Below are 14,329 nucleotides of genomic sequence, written 5' to 3' on the forward strand. Positions count from 1 at the left end.
GTTATTGCGAATCAGATTGCATTCATAGACAAGTCTGGAACAACGGTATCAGGAGTCCGAAGCTATATACATAGACCCCCTAAAAGGGAATAGGGAAAAATGACGACAAAATACTAATAACTAAGGAAAAAACAAGAAGACGTGGTATCCTAAACGCTTCACCAATAATAACAACGACAACGTCCACCTTGCTTGCTTGTCTCAGAAAAGCGCAATTACTAGCCTCAAGACTACTGATCTCCCATGTCCCTCAACGGCATGTAGCTGGTCTCCTCCTTGTTCCTCTTCCTCGCGGCCCACGCATCACTGATCCAGTCCTTGAGAGTGGAGAAGACGCCAATTTTACTCTGCTTCTCCATTTCCAGTTCCTTCTCGTCGATTGGCGCACCGGGATCTAGTACGCTGACCTTCATCCAGCTAGGTCTGCTCCAGAACTTGAGATGTAGAGAGCTGAGAACGACACTGACGGATGAGCATGCCATCGCCGCACCAGCAGCCATTGGGTGTAGTGAAAGGCCCCAGGGTAGGAAAAAGCCCATTGCGAAAGGAAGACCAGTGAAGTTGTACATGCACGCCCACGCCAAGTTGAGCTTGATGCGAAAGAAGATAGCACGGCTGAGCACTAGGGAAGCCGGGATGGCAAGAAGATCCGTGTTGGTTATAAGGACGATAGACGCAGCTTCCATAGCGACATCTGTACCAGTAGAAAGGGCAATGCCAATGTCAGCAGAGGCGAGCGCGGGAGAATCATTGATGCCATCTCCGACCATGCCAATAACTTTACCGCGAGACTGGAGGTCTTCCACGATAGCTTTCTTGTCGGCAGGTGTGGACGAAGCGTGGACGTCTGAAGCGTCGATGCCAACCGCCGCTGCCACAACAAGGGCGGAAGCGGAAGTATCGCCAGTAACAATGGAAGATGATATACCTAGACGTGATAGCGCAAGAACTGTAGCGCGAGCCGAGGGCTTGATAGTGTCAGACAAGCTCAGCGTGCCAGTGTAGGTGTTGCCAATAGCGGTATGGATCGTGGTGATGCCAGCAGAGCGGTTCTGCAACCCGCCTCGAGGCTTAGCATTCGCAGCAGGTGTAAGAGGTTCTTCAACAAAATCCGGGACGTTGACTCCCTCAGAGGTGAGGAAGGCCGTGTTTCCAATAAGGACCTTGTAGCGGGTGCGCTCGCGAGACATGGCTGCTTCGACCGTCGCGGTGATACCTTTGCCAACGACAGCTTCAAATTCTCCAACAGAGCCGTCCAAGTTACCATCGGGTCCCAGACGGAGATGCTCCTTCGCGGAGAGAACGATGGCTTTGGCAATGGGATGCTCGGAGCCCATTTCCGCAAGTCCAATGAGCGTCCACCAGAGATTCTTCTTTTCACCGCTCTCCCATCCTCCTTGGATATCGGCTTGAGACACACTCATCTTGCCAACAGTAAGCGTACCAGTCTTGTCAAAAATGACATGGTTGATTTTGGTGGCAGTCTCAAGAGCAGCACCACCCTTGACGAGAATACCTTGCTCGGCTCCAACGCCTGTACCAACCATGACAGCGGTGGGTGTCGCAAGACCCAGGGCACATGGACAGGCGAAGACGATGACGGCGATGCAGAGCTTGATGCAAACCATGAACTTGCCGCCACTAGCGTGATCAAGGAAGACTTTGGGCGGGTAGGGTAGGACATGGCTGAGTACCATCCATCCAACGAAGGTTGAAAGGCCGAGAGTGATGATGATAGGGACGAAGTAACCGGCAACGGTGTCTGCAAGGCGTTGAATCGGCGCGCGGCTTGTCTGCGCTTCCTGGACAAGGCGCACAATCTGACTGAGCTGAGTGTCACGGCCGGCTCGAGTGACAAGAAACTCCAGACGTCCGTTTCCGTTCACGGTACCGGCCATAACAAGTGCGCCCTTCTTCTTGAGGATGGGCATAGCTTCACCCGTGACCATGCTCTCGTCGAGGTACGATTCTCCACGTATTACTGTCCCGTCAGCGGGAAGCTTGTCTCCTGGGCGAACAATGACTACGTCGCCAACCTCGATGAGCTCGGTAGCAATGACTCGCTCTTCAACAGCATTGCCATCAGTCGACTTACGTTCCATTTTTTCTTCCTTCACATCCCAGCCCTCAGCAGCCTTCGCGGCGGCGATAGGATCTGCGTAGATAGTAGTCATAGATGGGGCTAGGGACATGAGGTTAGAAAGTGCCTTTGAAGTTTGACCCTTTGCCTTGTTCTCGAGGTAACGGCCCAAGCTGATAAACGTGATCAGCATAGTACTAGTGTCGAAGAGTGTCGTCGGCTTGGTGTGTGGGGAAATCAAGAGCGATACCAGCATCGAAAAGATACTGAAAAAGAAGGCGGACGAGGTGCCAAGCACGACAAGAACGTCCATCGTAGGAGAACCATGGCTCAACGATTTGTACGCCGACACATAGAAACGCTTTCCGATGCCAAACTGAACTGGGATCGTGAGGACCAGACATATAACGTCTCCAAGATATAGACCGGGAATGAGACGAATACCGCCGTAGTTGATGAATGGCAGGAACATGGGAATGAACATGCTGGTCAAGAATACGGGAACTGCAAACCAGGCGGAGAAGATCACGGCCCTTCTCCATTCCTGAATTTCCTTGGTCTTTGCGAGAGACTCCAGTTGGGCGTCGTTGTCTTCAGAGTCCGCGACGAGCGCATTGTATCCCGCTGCTTCTACAGCCTCCACAATGGCTCGCAGGCCGATGATTTGAGGCTCACGTTGAATAGTGGCCCTTGACGTTCCAAAGTTGACGGTTGCGGAGGTAATTCCAGATCGTTTTCGCAACAATCCTTCGAGTTCTTGAGCAGCGCTGGAATTGGGCAATCCATAGATCTTGAATTGCACAGGTGCGTTGGCTGTTGATGACTGCTGTATGCTACCGTCGACGGATGACAAGACCTTGGCGTCGAATCCACGGTCTTCAATGATCTCTGCTATCTGCTCCTCGGTGAGCTTGGAGGGATCGTGCACGATTACGGCACGATTGGCGAGCAAGCTGATGTTGAACTGGTATACACCCTCAACGTCCTTGAACCCGCCTTCAATGGCCGAAGTGCATGCGCCACATGTCATGCCCTCAACAGCGACAGTCGTCGTCATTGTTTTCTGTTGTCTCCGACCCTTGTGCTTTCTCGGTGCTGGTGTCGCGGCCACGGTATCCAGCACCTGCGCGTCAAAGCCAACATCTTCTATCGTTTCGGCCAGCTTCTCCGGGGATATAATCGTAGGGTCGTGTTCGATAACAGCGCGCTCAGAGAGAAGTGATATGCTGAAAGACTTGAGTCCAGCTACGTCCTTGAAAGCGCCTTCCACGGCGGATGTACACGCTCCGCATGTCATTCCGCCAACCGAGAGTGTGGTGGTGGAGATGTTTCCATTTGTCGTGTCCTCTTCATCTTCGGAATCGCTCAAGAAATGATCATCTGCACTATGCGACATTGGTAGATCCGACGAGAGCACTTCTGCATCAAACCCCCTGTCGTCGATGATCTCCCTGACTTCTTCCGCTGTGATGACTTCGGGATCGTGCTGGATGACGGCACGCTCCATGACCAAGCTTATCGACACATTCCCTACTCCCTTGACGCCCTGGAAGCCCGACTCGATGGCAGAGGTGCATGCGCCGCATGTCATGCCTTCGACTTTCAGCGTTGTCGTAGCCATGTGCGCCGTCGCTGTCGCCGGAGGCGCCATATTTGGCTAGGGACTCTTTTCGGTGCTATCGATTTCAGACGGTATTGCAAACTGGAGGCTGCGATGCTGGGCCAGACGCAAGCATTCGACGGGTCAAATTGGGGGGCGAGGGCGGGTCGTACGAGGCGGAAGGATCGGCGCGGGAGCGGTGGAATAGACTGCGGCGATATTGCGACAGCGTGAAGTTGCAAGCACGAAAGGACAACGGACTCGGGGAACAAAAAGGAAGGCCAGCTTCCGGTAGCGCCAGATGGCGAAGTTATTAATATGGCGATTGATGAACGGAGTGCAGCAGCCACAATCCGTCCCACTGCTGATTAAAGCCCTGGGCCGCGGCTTGTCAAAAGGAGGCTAGAGCGCGCCTGAAGGATGGTGATAGGCCGTGATTGCGAGAGGGCCGCTGCGAGCTGAAGGCCAAACTGTCAGAGTATAAGCGCTATGCGGTGCAGGGCAAATTCAATGTCCGCAGGCTGACGGACAAAAGGTTAAGACTATGTGCGATATCTAGCATCTGGGGCTGGCTTTGCTGCGACGCAGCCATTAGACGATAGTGTTTCCTTCTTGGCATGTGAAACAGGAAGGAACGTAAAACCCTTCCTTGATGCTCAGGTGAGACACGCGCAGCCTCAGGATCGGGACCGATTTAACCGAACAAAACAAAGTGCCACTGCGAGGCGTTTACACATAGTCAGAGGGTGCACAGTCACTCTATCACCGCACACAGGTCAGCCGGACCTGGTGTGTTTGGAAACTGCAAGTGCGTGCACCATTGATTGATAATGTGTGGTGAACAAACCAACTCGTGACTGCGGAGCACACGGTGTCGGATACGAGCAAAAGGTCTGTGTCGCTGACCGCAAGGAGGCTTCTGACACATCCATGGCGAGCTTGGATGCTTACTGCAAGAAGAAGAAAAATGCAGCTGATAAGCTTTATTGTTGCTCTAGAGAATCGAACGCGCTGAATGGGACCAAGTCCGAGCGTGAAGGCGGGTGGGGTCGAACAGTCGCGCGGGGCAGTCGCGACCGACCGCGACTGCCAAGAGACGTACCTCACACCTCACATACGTAGTTGCCTGCTTGTCCTCCGCTATACATTGGCGAATTCATCCACGCTGCAACCTCTGCCCCTGCCGATGCTACCACGTCTACACTGATCCAACATGGAGCAAACCAAGGCCCTCAACGCTCTCGAGCCCTTCCTCGCCCTCAGCAAGTCCGCAACTTCTCCGCGAGCAGCATCGGACTTGATCATGCAAGCCACCAGTGCGCCAAACACATACGTCTTCGCCGAACTACTGCAGACGCCGAACATCCAGAAGCTGCGGAGCTCAGAAGAGTACGCCTCATCTCTCACTCTGCTCGAGATCTTCGCTTGGGGAACTTGGGAGGACTACAAAGGTATGTTGGCAATCGCCCAAACACTGTATCGTGATGCTGACCCCATACGAAGCTCATCCTAATCTCCCCAAACTCTCAGCACAGCAACACCAGAAGCTCCTGCTGCTCTCGCTACTACCGCTCTCACACTCCCACGCCACTCTTACCTACAAGCACCTCATGGCAGCACTTGAACTGTCCACCACGCGTGCTCTCGAGGAGCTCATCACCACTGCCATTTACTCCGGCCTCATTACCGCCACACTCGACCCCGCACACTCGCTTGTTTCTGTCACATCCATCTCACCACTGCGCGACCTCGCACCAGGATCACTCCCCACACTCCAAAACACTCTGCAGTCGTGGTCACAACGTTGCGATTCAGCGTTGGCAGATCTGGAGGCGCAAGTTGCCAAGGTAAAGAAGGAGGCCTTGGAACGGGAGAAGATGCGTCGGAAGAAGGAACGAGCATTCGAGGCAGTCATGCAGGTTGGTGATGAGAAGAATAACGGCAAGCGGAATTTAATGGGCATGGGGGGTGACGATGCCATGGAGATCGACGACGACAGCGGCAATGGCAGAACTACCAGGGGCACTAAGAGGGGACCTGGAGGATTCAGCTTCGGCAACTCGGGAAGGCGGTAAGGCGACAATGGGTGTAGTGCCTCAGGCTACTACAACACATGCTGCAACCACATCGCGTCCTAGTGTTCACAGCTTACCCCTCTCCAAAAACTGGGCGGTACAGGAAGCTGCCTTATCCATGATAAATGATGCTTGCAGAGGACTGAGGGACTTCATGCAGAGCACAGTACTGGGGTCCGGTTAGCTTCTACAAGGCTAGGAGGGAAGGTGTTCTTAGCGAAACAGCCAGGAGAGCATCAGTAAGCACTGGATGGCTCTACTGCATCGACCCAAACAACCGTCACTTCTCTAGAGAGAGTCGTCGACCATCACAATGACACCAAAGATAGCACAAGAAACCGATTGAACATCTAAACATGATGGATTATGACTGGGTACCGTGCATGCCGAATCCCATCCCCTTGTTGCTCATCCAAGGCTCGCCGATCTATGTAAGTGGTGAAAGAATCATTACCCGAACAACAACAAAAGGGCCCAGCAGAAAATCTGGGGTATCTCGCGAATCGCCCATGCAGAACCCGCAAATCCCTCGTCAGAACGCCATTGTGTTGGAGAGAAAACGCCATGCAGTGCAGAAAAGTGAGAAAAGTGAACATGTAGAGAGCAGGAAAAAAAGAAAAAAGACCATGAACAATCTTCCTGGAAGATGGGCCACCATCATCGTCGTCGTTATCATCTCCTCGGTCAGAAAGCATCCTGAAACATAATAATAGCCGCTTCCAACACCTCGACATCCATCATCCAGCTGTAGCCCAACTCCAGCTCCTAAGCCGGAGCAGCAGGTGGCTGGAACGTTTGAGGCACGGCCTCACTGCCCTCGGCCTCGACCGTCGACTGGTGCAATTGCGCAATCTGGCCAGCCATGGTGCGGAGAGCCTCTCGTGTAGCGTCAATGTTGAGCTCGCCGCGCTCCGATGCTTCTTTGAGGTATTGTTCCCATTCCGGGTCCATTGGTATGTTCATGGCGCCAGAAGATTCACGGAGGGCGGCGGCGTGGAGCAGACGCGCGTTCAGCGAGAAGCCGACTGAGGAGGATAGTTCGTTGGAGGTTGAATCCGAATCTGATTCTTCGTCCTCGTCTTCGTCGGCAGAGGAAGAAGAATCGGGCATTTCCGTGTCGCCTCCATTATTTTGTTGCATGAGCCGTGTAGCCTGGCTGTGGCGGTGGTGATGGTTGTGTTCTAGTTCCTCAATCTCCACTTCAATGTCCGTCTTGACGTTGATTCCCGCCCCGTTGTTCCGTGAAGAGAAGGCTCGTCGTGTGTCGACCCATGCCCCTATGTCCACACCCGTTGTGTCTACTACTCTTACGCCCTCGTCCCGCTCATATCGCTCCCGGGCCCACAGGGTGCCTTCCCACCTGCAGAAGCCTTGTATCTCCGCCTCGGTCAGCCCAAGCCGATCGAAAGCATCGAAGAGGCGCTTGTGGTGCGGGAAGCGTCCAAGACGTTTCCGATGTGGCTGGAAGGCGTAGTTCAGGCCTGGGTACCGCGCTTCGATGGTGTCGAGCGACCCGTAGAAGTTTGCCGTTTCGATGCGAACTTCGCCGACCAAGTTTTTGGAGAGATGAGCGCTGAAGGAGGGAGGGTCGGTGGGGGACGGCGTTGGGAAGAGCGTGTTGTAGACAAGCACGCTGATGGGGTTTTTGCGATGCATGGTTGCTGTTGTGTGGCTTTTGGCCTCTTTGGGTTGTGCTGTCTGTGGCAAAGGCGAAGTTTGGTGGTAGGGAAGTGTGTCGCGGCGGTGCGAGGGAGGAGGCGTGGGTAGATGTGCTGTCGTGGTCGCCGGCAGATTGCGCGTTTGAGGGTCGAGCGTGGAAGAACAGCGGAAAGTGGGTTGTCGCAGAATGTGACCGCCTCACCCGGCACCTCTCTCTAACTTACTCCTTACTAAGGAGTCGGCCAGTGTGTGTGCTGACCTCGGGCGTGACCGCTGTTTCCAAGGTTCCCACGTTCTGACGCCGCCTAGCTCTCCCACTAGTTATCAGACGCTCTTCGGAATGGTGGACACCGGGTACCTGACAGCTGACTCTGCTGTCTTGCGCGTGTGAAATTCCCAAAGTCGGTCCCGTGAATGATATTTGCAAAATCGCTGATTTGCAGGGAGAAGATGCTGGGTCCTATATTCTCTGCTGCACTATCCTGCAGATCTTGCGGGCCAGAGGGGAGACCCCGGCTTTTGCTGCGAGATTGGTCGGGAAGGGTGGATGGCGCTTTGCGACAAGAATGCGGCACGGCGAGGATGTGGAAAAACGGTGCAGCTAGCCGCTACCACACAACACAAGCTGGCTGGGTCTGGACGTCCAAGAGGGCGAAGAGGTGGTGGGGAGGAAGACGAACACGAACACGAACACGAACAAGAACAGCACGCATCAAAGGGGGAGCAGGCAGATATCAGACATGGAATCTCTCTCTCTCGCGCGCGTTCAGGGCCCTCTACTCTCACCGCCAGCACATGCACGATTATGGCTCGTTATTGTTCTGGATCCTCACAATGGCCACATCTGTAGCAACAGGGACCAGACCCTGAAGGCCGCTATGCAAAGGCTCACACCGACGATCCCCAGTTTATGTTCTTTCGCCAGACTGACCTCGGCCACCCTATTGAATCTCCCGCCGCCAGCTTAGCATGCAGACTAAGCATAAGCTTCACTGCACATGGCAAGCCTCGCAGCATGCAAGACACGACCATTGTCTGTTTCTTCGCTGTCAAACCAGGCCTGGTGTCATCATACCTGCGACGGCGGGTGAGTTGTACCCCAGCGCATGAAAGACCAATAGGTCCGCCGCCGCCGCCGATTATCCGGGCCCGAATCTTTGACATGGATGCCGCGGGACGAAGCATGCACGAGGAACCACTGGTCCAACTCTCTCTTCTACTGCCCTGCCTACTGCCGGGTTACTCCAACTTAGCCCATGCCATGCAAGCCAAGACTGTGCGACTTTTAACATTTCCGTGGGACCGCTCTTGCCGGCCGCCAGTGTCAGCGTTCTTGCACTGCGCCACCAAAAGGTGCTCGCGATGCAGGGGTGGCGACGGTGGCCCATTTTCTTTTTCAGTCTCTGAGGGTGTATTGTAGACGGAGAGTGGAGAATTCGCCATCATCCAAGATTGGCTGCCCACCATGAATCACGGAGTCTCCGCTGACACACGGATACCTGGAGCGCTGTCCTCCATCCCACCCCCTTCCCCAACATCTTCATACTCAGTCCACCTAAACCTGTGATGAACTGCACCCGCGATCGGCGATTGTCTGCGATCTCTCGGTCTATACCAGTAGGCTTACCTAGGTAGTCCCTACACGACAGATATGCTTACTGCTCAGGCACCGGAGTCATCCGATCCATTAACGGGACATGGTCAAGTGTGCTCTGATAGCTCTATAAGGCTGAATCCGCTTCTTTTTTTCAAGCCAGCCTCGAGCCGATCTTGTCACTCCGGCCTCCCGGGCGGCAGTATTGCTTTCCACAATCAACAGCCCGAATTTCATGCCAACCATCGAGCCCCAGCAAGGCTGGACATCGCCTTCAGTCAAGCCATCGCCCACACCCCAATCGAAACCAATTGGCAGTCTATATAACTTCAATTGGGCCACCCAACGGCCATGTAGCTCATTCATCTTCCTATTTCACCTGCGGTTGAAGAAGTCTGCGGTATTGCCACATTTCGGAGCGGCTTTGAGCCGCTCACACAACAGGTCTTAAGAATCTTCTAAATCTGTACTGGCCATTAATACTAGTCGGACCATGTGCGCAAGTAACCTATCTTTGGATGTTTCGAATACCGAAAATGCCGATCTCCACTGTTAGGATATCTCTTTGAGTTGCTGATGCAATTCTGTACAATGCTCCTGTACCCAATGGAACGTAGATGATAACTAGACATACGTGTGGGGATATTCTGTAAGATGATAATATTCTCTCTATTAAGGATCGCTATGCTGGAAGCGATCTATCTGCATCGTAGGTACCTTTGTTTCTTCCCACCCCTTCCCTATGAGACGACCAATTGCACATACTCCCTCCAATCTTGCGTCTGTTCTACAAATGTTTTGTGGCCAAATCAAAAATCACTGGGGATCGAGGAGACGAGAATTCTAGTTAACAAGTAACAGCAGGTACAGATCTTGTTTTGGGTGCCTGTCCATCATGCTGGTACGAGAAAGGTGCGTGAGTATCTCACTGTACCTGGAGACATTGTAGAAAGTCTCGTCGATAATTCAGACTCCACTTCCGTGTGTCGCGTATGTGATGAAGCTGTTCGAGGCACGCGACACGCTATCGAAAGTCTAGCAATGACGTGACCTAGCTCCACAATCACCGCGGGGCGACAGTCGGCCGCGCAGCATCGCCGAACGAGCACGACGGCAACAAACGGAGGTATTGACGCCGTTGAACAATAGTCGAAAAATGATCTAGAACGTAACTCGATGGCGTCGCACATGTTCAGGTGTGAGTCAGGGTGTCAGGCAAGATGCAGTCTCTTAGTTTAAACCCGTCTCGGGTTTAACGCTCACACTAACAACGCAGGTTGCCGCCAGCCTTTTGTAGGATGAGACCTTTTCCGTTCTTCTCCAACCGTTCTTTATCCGATCTCTGTAGAAAAAAACCCAAAAATTGATACAGGATCTGTATTTTGTTACCAGCCATTGTTCCAAGCCCTTTGAGTACGAACTTACGACGCAGCACGCATTACCAATATGGCTCCTACAGCCTTGACGCGAATCGCCGGATTTCTCGGATTTACATCCCTCAACGCAACAGGACGAGATGCATACATTATTATCACGTTACGGTCTCTAAGAATGTTCACAGCAGGCATTCCGTCATTGATCCTCGCTCTTTTCTTCTCCTCGCTCAAGTTTCCGGATTCGAGAATTGGAGTCTTTATGACATTGACTTTGTTGGGAGATGTCCTACTGTCACTGTTGCTTACCCTGGTAGCGGATAAGCTCGGAAGGAGAAGGATTCTGTTCATGGGTAGTGTAATGATGGCTTGCTCGGGTGTTGCATTTGCTCTGTCGGAGAATTTCTTTATCCTTCTGGTCGCGGCGGTGTTTGGCATCATTTCCGTCACTGGTGCGGACTGTGGCCCTTTTAGGGCTGTCGAAGAGAGCATACTGAGTGGTTTGACAGATGAGACAACAAGGAGCGACGTACTCTCGTGGTATGTCACAGCGACAACCATGGCTGGAGCTGTTGGTGCGGAAGTCGCAGGAAGAACAGTACATGCTCTCGAGAAGAGCAGCGGCAATGTGACCAAAGCATACCATGCTCTATTTTGGGGCTATGCAGCTTTCGGGGTGCTTGGAAGTATTCTCTGTCTTGGTCTCAGTAGCAGATGTGAAGCTGCTGGGGAGAAGACTGCGGACATGAAAGAACGAGGACGTGGTGGCGGTCATGATGCCGAAGAGGAAGAGGTACTGCTAGAGGCCATGACACCAAGCACAACGGATGGATTCGATCAAGACCGCGAGAATGTAGGACGACCGGCAAATATCAGGAGCCCACCGTTGCATAAGAAACAAAGCTACTTCAGCCAAATTTCAAAAACCACACGATCAGTCATGTACAAGCTTTGGATTCTTCTAGCCGTCGACAGCTTAGCAGACGGCATGACACCCTATTCGCTGATGAATTACTACGTCGACCAGAAATTTCACGTTTCAAAGTCTACGCTTGGAGATATCACTTCAGCTTCTCAGTTCCTCTGTGCCGTTGGCGCGATCTTCGCCGGACCGCTAGCCAAACGTATCGGCTTGATCAACACCATGGTCTTCACGCATCTTCCTTCTTCGATAGCCAGCGCTTTTATCCCACTTCCTTCAAGCGTCGGTTGGACAGTCAGCCTACTACTTTTCAGAGCTACTCTCAATAGCATGGATCAAGCTCCACGTACAGCATTCATTGCTGCAGTTGTGAAGCCCGAGGAGCGTACAGGAGTTATGGGTATCACAAGCATGTTGCGGACTTTAGCCATGAGCGTCGGACCATCGATCACAGGGTTCCTCTCGGGTAGCGATAACTTTTGGGTGGCTTTCTTAGCTACTGGCATCTGCCGAATCACTTATGATATCGGGTTGTGGATACTTTTTGTGAATGTCAAGGTAAACAAGGATATTGGACGAGAGGAAGACGCGGATAGTGTTGATGACGATGCTTGGAACGGATTGCTCAGCGATACGGAAAGCGAGATTAGTAGTGAAGGAAGAAAAAGCAAGGATATTGATCACGGAAGCAGGGTATAGAGATTCAAATGCTCTGAATCCCATCCTATTCATTGGAACATGAATGAATCTCCGTCAAAATTAGCATGCAGCCTTCTCTACTCCCAACATAGAATTGTCTCGATCATCCGTGTACAATTTGACCTTGACTGCTTTCGCCTGTTTCTTCTTAGCTGCCAAACTGTCATTGGTATCAAACCTCTCCTTTGTTTGGTGATCCAACCCATGTAGGAACGAAACAAGCGCGCTGCTTTTCCACACTTGCGTACCCGACGTATGTGTCATTGTCATCGCAGCGAGCAGGAAAACCAAAGTGGCCACAACGGCCGCGATCGGTAGTACTGCGAAACCCCATCGGACGTGGACGTATGACTCCACCGTTATTGATTTCCCATTCGTTTCCACAGCGCCATTGAAGCCACGGAAGGCGGTGGTCATCGATATAGCCAGATCGCTCATAAGCATATTGATTCCGTCGGCATACTCGTAGTAGTTCCAGTAGAATGCTGTCACGACGTCTGTGTCAAAGAAGGTTTCGCCTGATGAAATTCCGACTGTGAGGTTAACCACAACAGCCCGGTCTGGATCGGTGACACTACGGGTGAAATCGCTAGTCGTGCGTGTCGCGGAGCCGTTTGTAAAGATCGCACTAAACCAGCCACGTATGCTCAAAAGCGCCTCCATACCGAGCATGTACGCAGTGTCGTCTGATTCACCAGCGATGTACACGCCATAGTCGGCAGTAGGATCAGGTGAACTCATGTCAACGACAGTATGGTTGAGTACTGAATGCGTGATGTTTTCCTTATGTGTACCATTGGTGACCGACGCGGACAGCGTATTTGCACATGCTTGCAGGCTACATTGCGATGCCCAGGGGCTCAGCTTATCTGGTGTGTCCTGGAGCTCCGTACCCATGAAGATGAGCCGGATCATCGTAGAGTGAGGCATGTCTCCGTAGGCAGATGGTATGAAGGACGTCATACTAAATACATCAGAACTGGTGTTTACTAGATCAGGGTACACTGAGTCAGTACTCGTTCATGTACAATCGGTGGGCAGATGCTACTCACGATGTGCTCCCTGCGGAACTTGCCACCCACAAGAAGACATGTTTGGTGATACACCCAGTTCAGGTGGACAGTACCGCGTGATGAGAGAGCTGATGTCAGTGCATTCGTGACAAACGGCAAGGGTTTCGAAAGGCTCCCAGACGCAGGTACCACTTTGGCACTTGAATGGTAGCGATGCTGCAGGTCTGTTGTTTTCCGCGAACAGGCCATTGTAAACTGCTGCTTTAAGTGGAAGGATAGGCACAAAACCAGCTGAAACAAAGTCAGTGTTACAGTATCATAAAACGAACGACTACTCACTCGTGCTCGTGTTACCTGCCAATGCAGGAGTAAAGTTGAGAGCCCTGGGCATGATGGCACCTATGTCGCTTTCCACGCTTCGGATCTTATAGGTTGCGATCTGCTGAGAGAAAGGCCCCAGAGCAAGGGCGACAACAGCAACAGTAGCTCCGAATGATCCGAGAACTCTGATAGAACGTGGGTCAGTCACTTCGCAAGCGAATCTGGAGTTAGAGACGTACCCTCCTCGAGCAGTTCCCAGTAATTTCATGGAACCCCACGAACCACGACTAGCGTCATCGAAGGCCTCCATATCAGACAGCGGCGTCGACGCCTGCTTGAATCTGATCCACTTGGCCTGTGATATTCCACTCGAAAGACAGACGGACATGGCGGCGTTTGCGAAGGTGGCCAATAGAGCGATCAGAGCGTTCAAGGTGATGTCGTGAGGCCAATCAGGTAACGCCCGCCCATTGTATTTCGATACTACACCAATTATTGAGGCGACGGCACCAAGACCAATGATAACGGCCATAACTATGAGTGCGTGTATAATATCAGTACATATCTTGAATGAAATTCATACAGGATCGTGTCTTACTCTCGAAAGCCCAGGATCGTGCACGAGACAATCCAGCCTGGCTATCAGACTTTGCGCTACATACTTCTGAGGTCACAGCTGTACTGTTTGTAGACGAACTCCACTGTGGTACGTGCTTCTTTATAGACGGTGACTTAACCGTTGAACGCGGACTGGTAGGACTGAAGTCGAAGTCGCTTATCTATTCATAGTTCTGCAGGGTAGACGAAGGCGGGGTGAAGTCCTCATTGACTTGTGTCACTTCCACGGCGTGCTGCAGTTTAGGTAGTTGTTGGTAGGCCATATCGAGGCTGATTTTGGAGCAGATGGTCGACGAAAATGGGCCTTAACGTCAATGTCTCACAACCAGATGGAAGACTCAGGCTTGAGTAACCTAGATATCCAAGGATGTATAA

At 52.3% G+C, this 14,329-nt stretch overlaps 4 protein-coding genes across 4 annotated transcripts; 1 reads left to right on the forward strand and 3 right to left on the reverse strand.

Annotated features, from left to right (window-relative positions):
• Window positions 1–4: 4 nt before the first annotated feature.
• ACET3X_006733 (uncharacterized protein) lies at window positions 5–4,215 on the reverse strand. The gene has a single exon (XM_069452895.1). It carries the CDS (start codon window positions 3,729–3,731, stop codon window positions 231–233), a length of 3,501 nt encoding a protein of 1,166 aa, XP_069305501.1. The 5' UTR covers window positions 3,732–4,215; the 3' UTR covers window positions 5–230.
• A 678-nt stretch (window positions 4,216–4,893) lies between these two features.
• On the forward strand, window positions 4,894–5,755 carry ACET3X_006734 (uncharacterized protein; the record flags this gene model as incomplete). Its single annotated transcript, XM_069452896.1, has 2 exons — window positions 4,894–5,131; window positions 5,184–5,755. The coding sequence occupies 2 exons, from the start codon at window positions 4,894–4,896 to the stop codon at window positions 5,753–5,755; spliced, it is 810 nt and encodes a 269-aa protein (XP_069305502.1).
• A 399-nt stretch (window positions 5,756–6,154) lies between these two features.
• On the reverse strand, window positions 6,155–8,176 carry ACET3X_006735 (uncharacterized protein). The gene has a single exon (XM_069452897.1). It carries the CDS (start codon window positions 7,409–7,411, stop codon window positions 6,521–6,523), a length of 891 nt encoding a protein of 296 aa, XP_069305503.1. The 5' UTR covers window positions 7,412–8,176; the 3' UTR covers window positions 6,155–6,520.
• A 2,167-nt stretch (window positions 8,177–10,343) lies between these two features.
• On the reverse strand, window positions 10,344–14,283 carry ACET3X_006736 (uncharacterized protein). The gene is made up of 5 exons (XM_069452898.1): window positions 13,935–14,283; window positions 13,576–13,870; window positions 13,355–13,521; window positions 13,055–13,306; window positions 10,344–12,991 (listed from the first exon to the last, which is right to left on the reverse strand). Exons 2-5 carry the CDS (start codon window positions 13,866–13,868, stop codon window positions 12,063–12,065), a joined length of 1,641 nt encoding a protein of 546 aa, XP_069305504.1. The 5' UTR covers window positions 13,869–13,870; window positions 13,935–14,283; the 3' UTR covers window positions 10,344–12,062.
• Between the last annotated feature and the right edge of the window lie 46 nt (window positions 14,284–14,329).

The sequence above is a fragment of the Alternaria dauci genome, chromosome 6 (assembly GCF_042100115.1).
Source record: "Alternaria dauci strain A2016 chromosome 6, whole genome shotgun sequence".
Taxonomy (NCBI): Eukaryota; Fungi; Ascomycota; class Dothideomycetes; order Pleosporales; family Pleosporaceae; genus Alternaria; species Alternaria dauci.

What these genes read in the sequence shown, in the direction of transcription:
- ACET3X_006736 (XM_069452898.1), bottom strand. Translation starts at nt 13,868, where the DNA reads ATGGCCGTTATCATTGGTCTTGGTGCCGTCGCCTCAATAATTGGTGTA. An exon ending in GGCAGGTAACACGAGCACGA is followed by an intron (nt 13,307 to 13,354) that starts GTGAGTAGTCGT and finishes ACTTTGTTTCAG; the next exon opens with CTGGTTTTGTGCCTATCCTT. An exon ending in AGTTCCGCAGGGAGCACATC is followed by an intron (nt 12,992 to 13,054) that starts GTGAGTAGCATC and finishes ACCCTGATCTAG; the next exon opens with TAAACACCAGTTCTGATGTA.
- ACET3X_006735 (XM_069452897.1), bottom strand. Translation starts at nt 7,411, where the DNA reads ATGCATCGCAAAAACCCCATCAGCGTGCTTGTCTACAACACGCTCTTC.
- ACET3X_006733 (XM_069452895.1), bottom strand. Translation starts at nt 3,731, where the DNA reads ATGGCGCCTCCGGCGACAGCGACGGCGCACATGGCTACGACAACGCTG.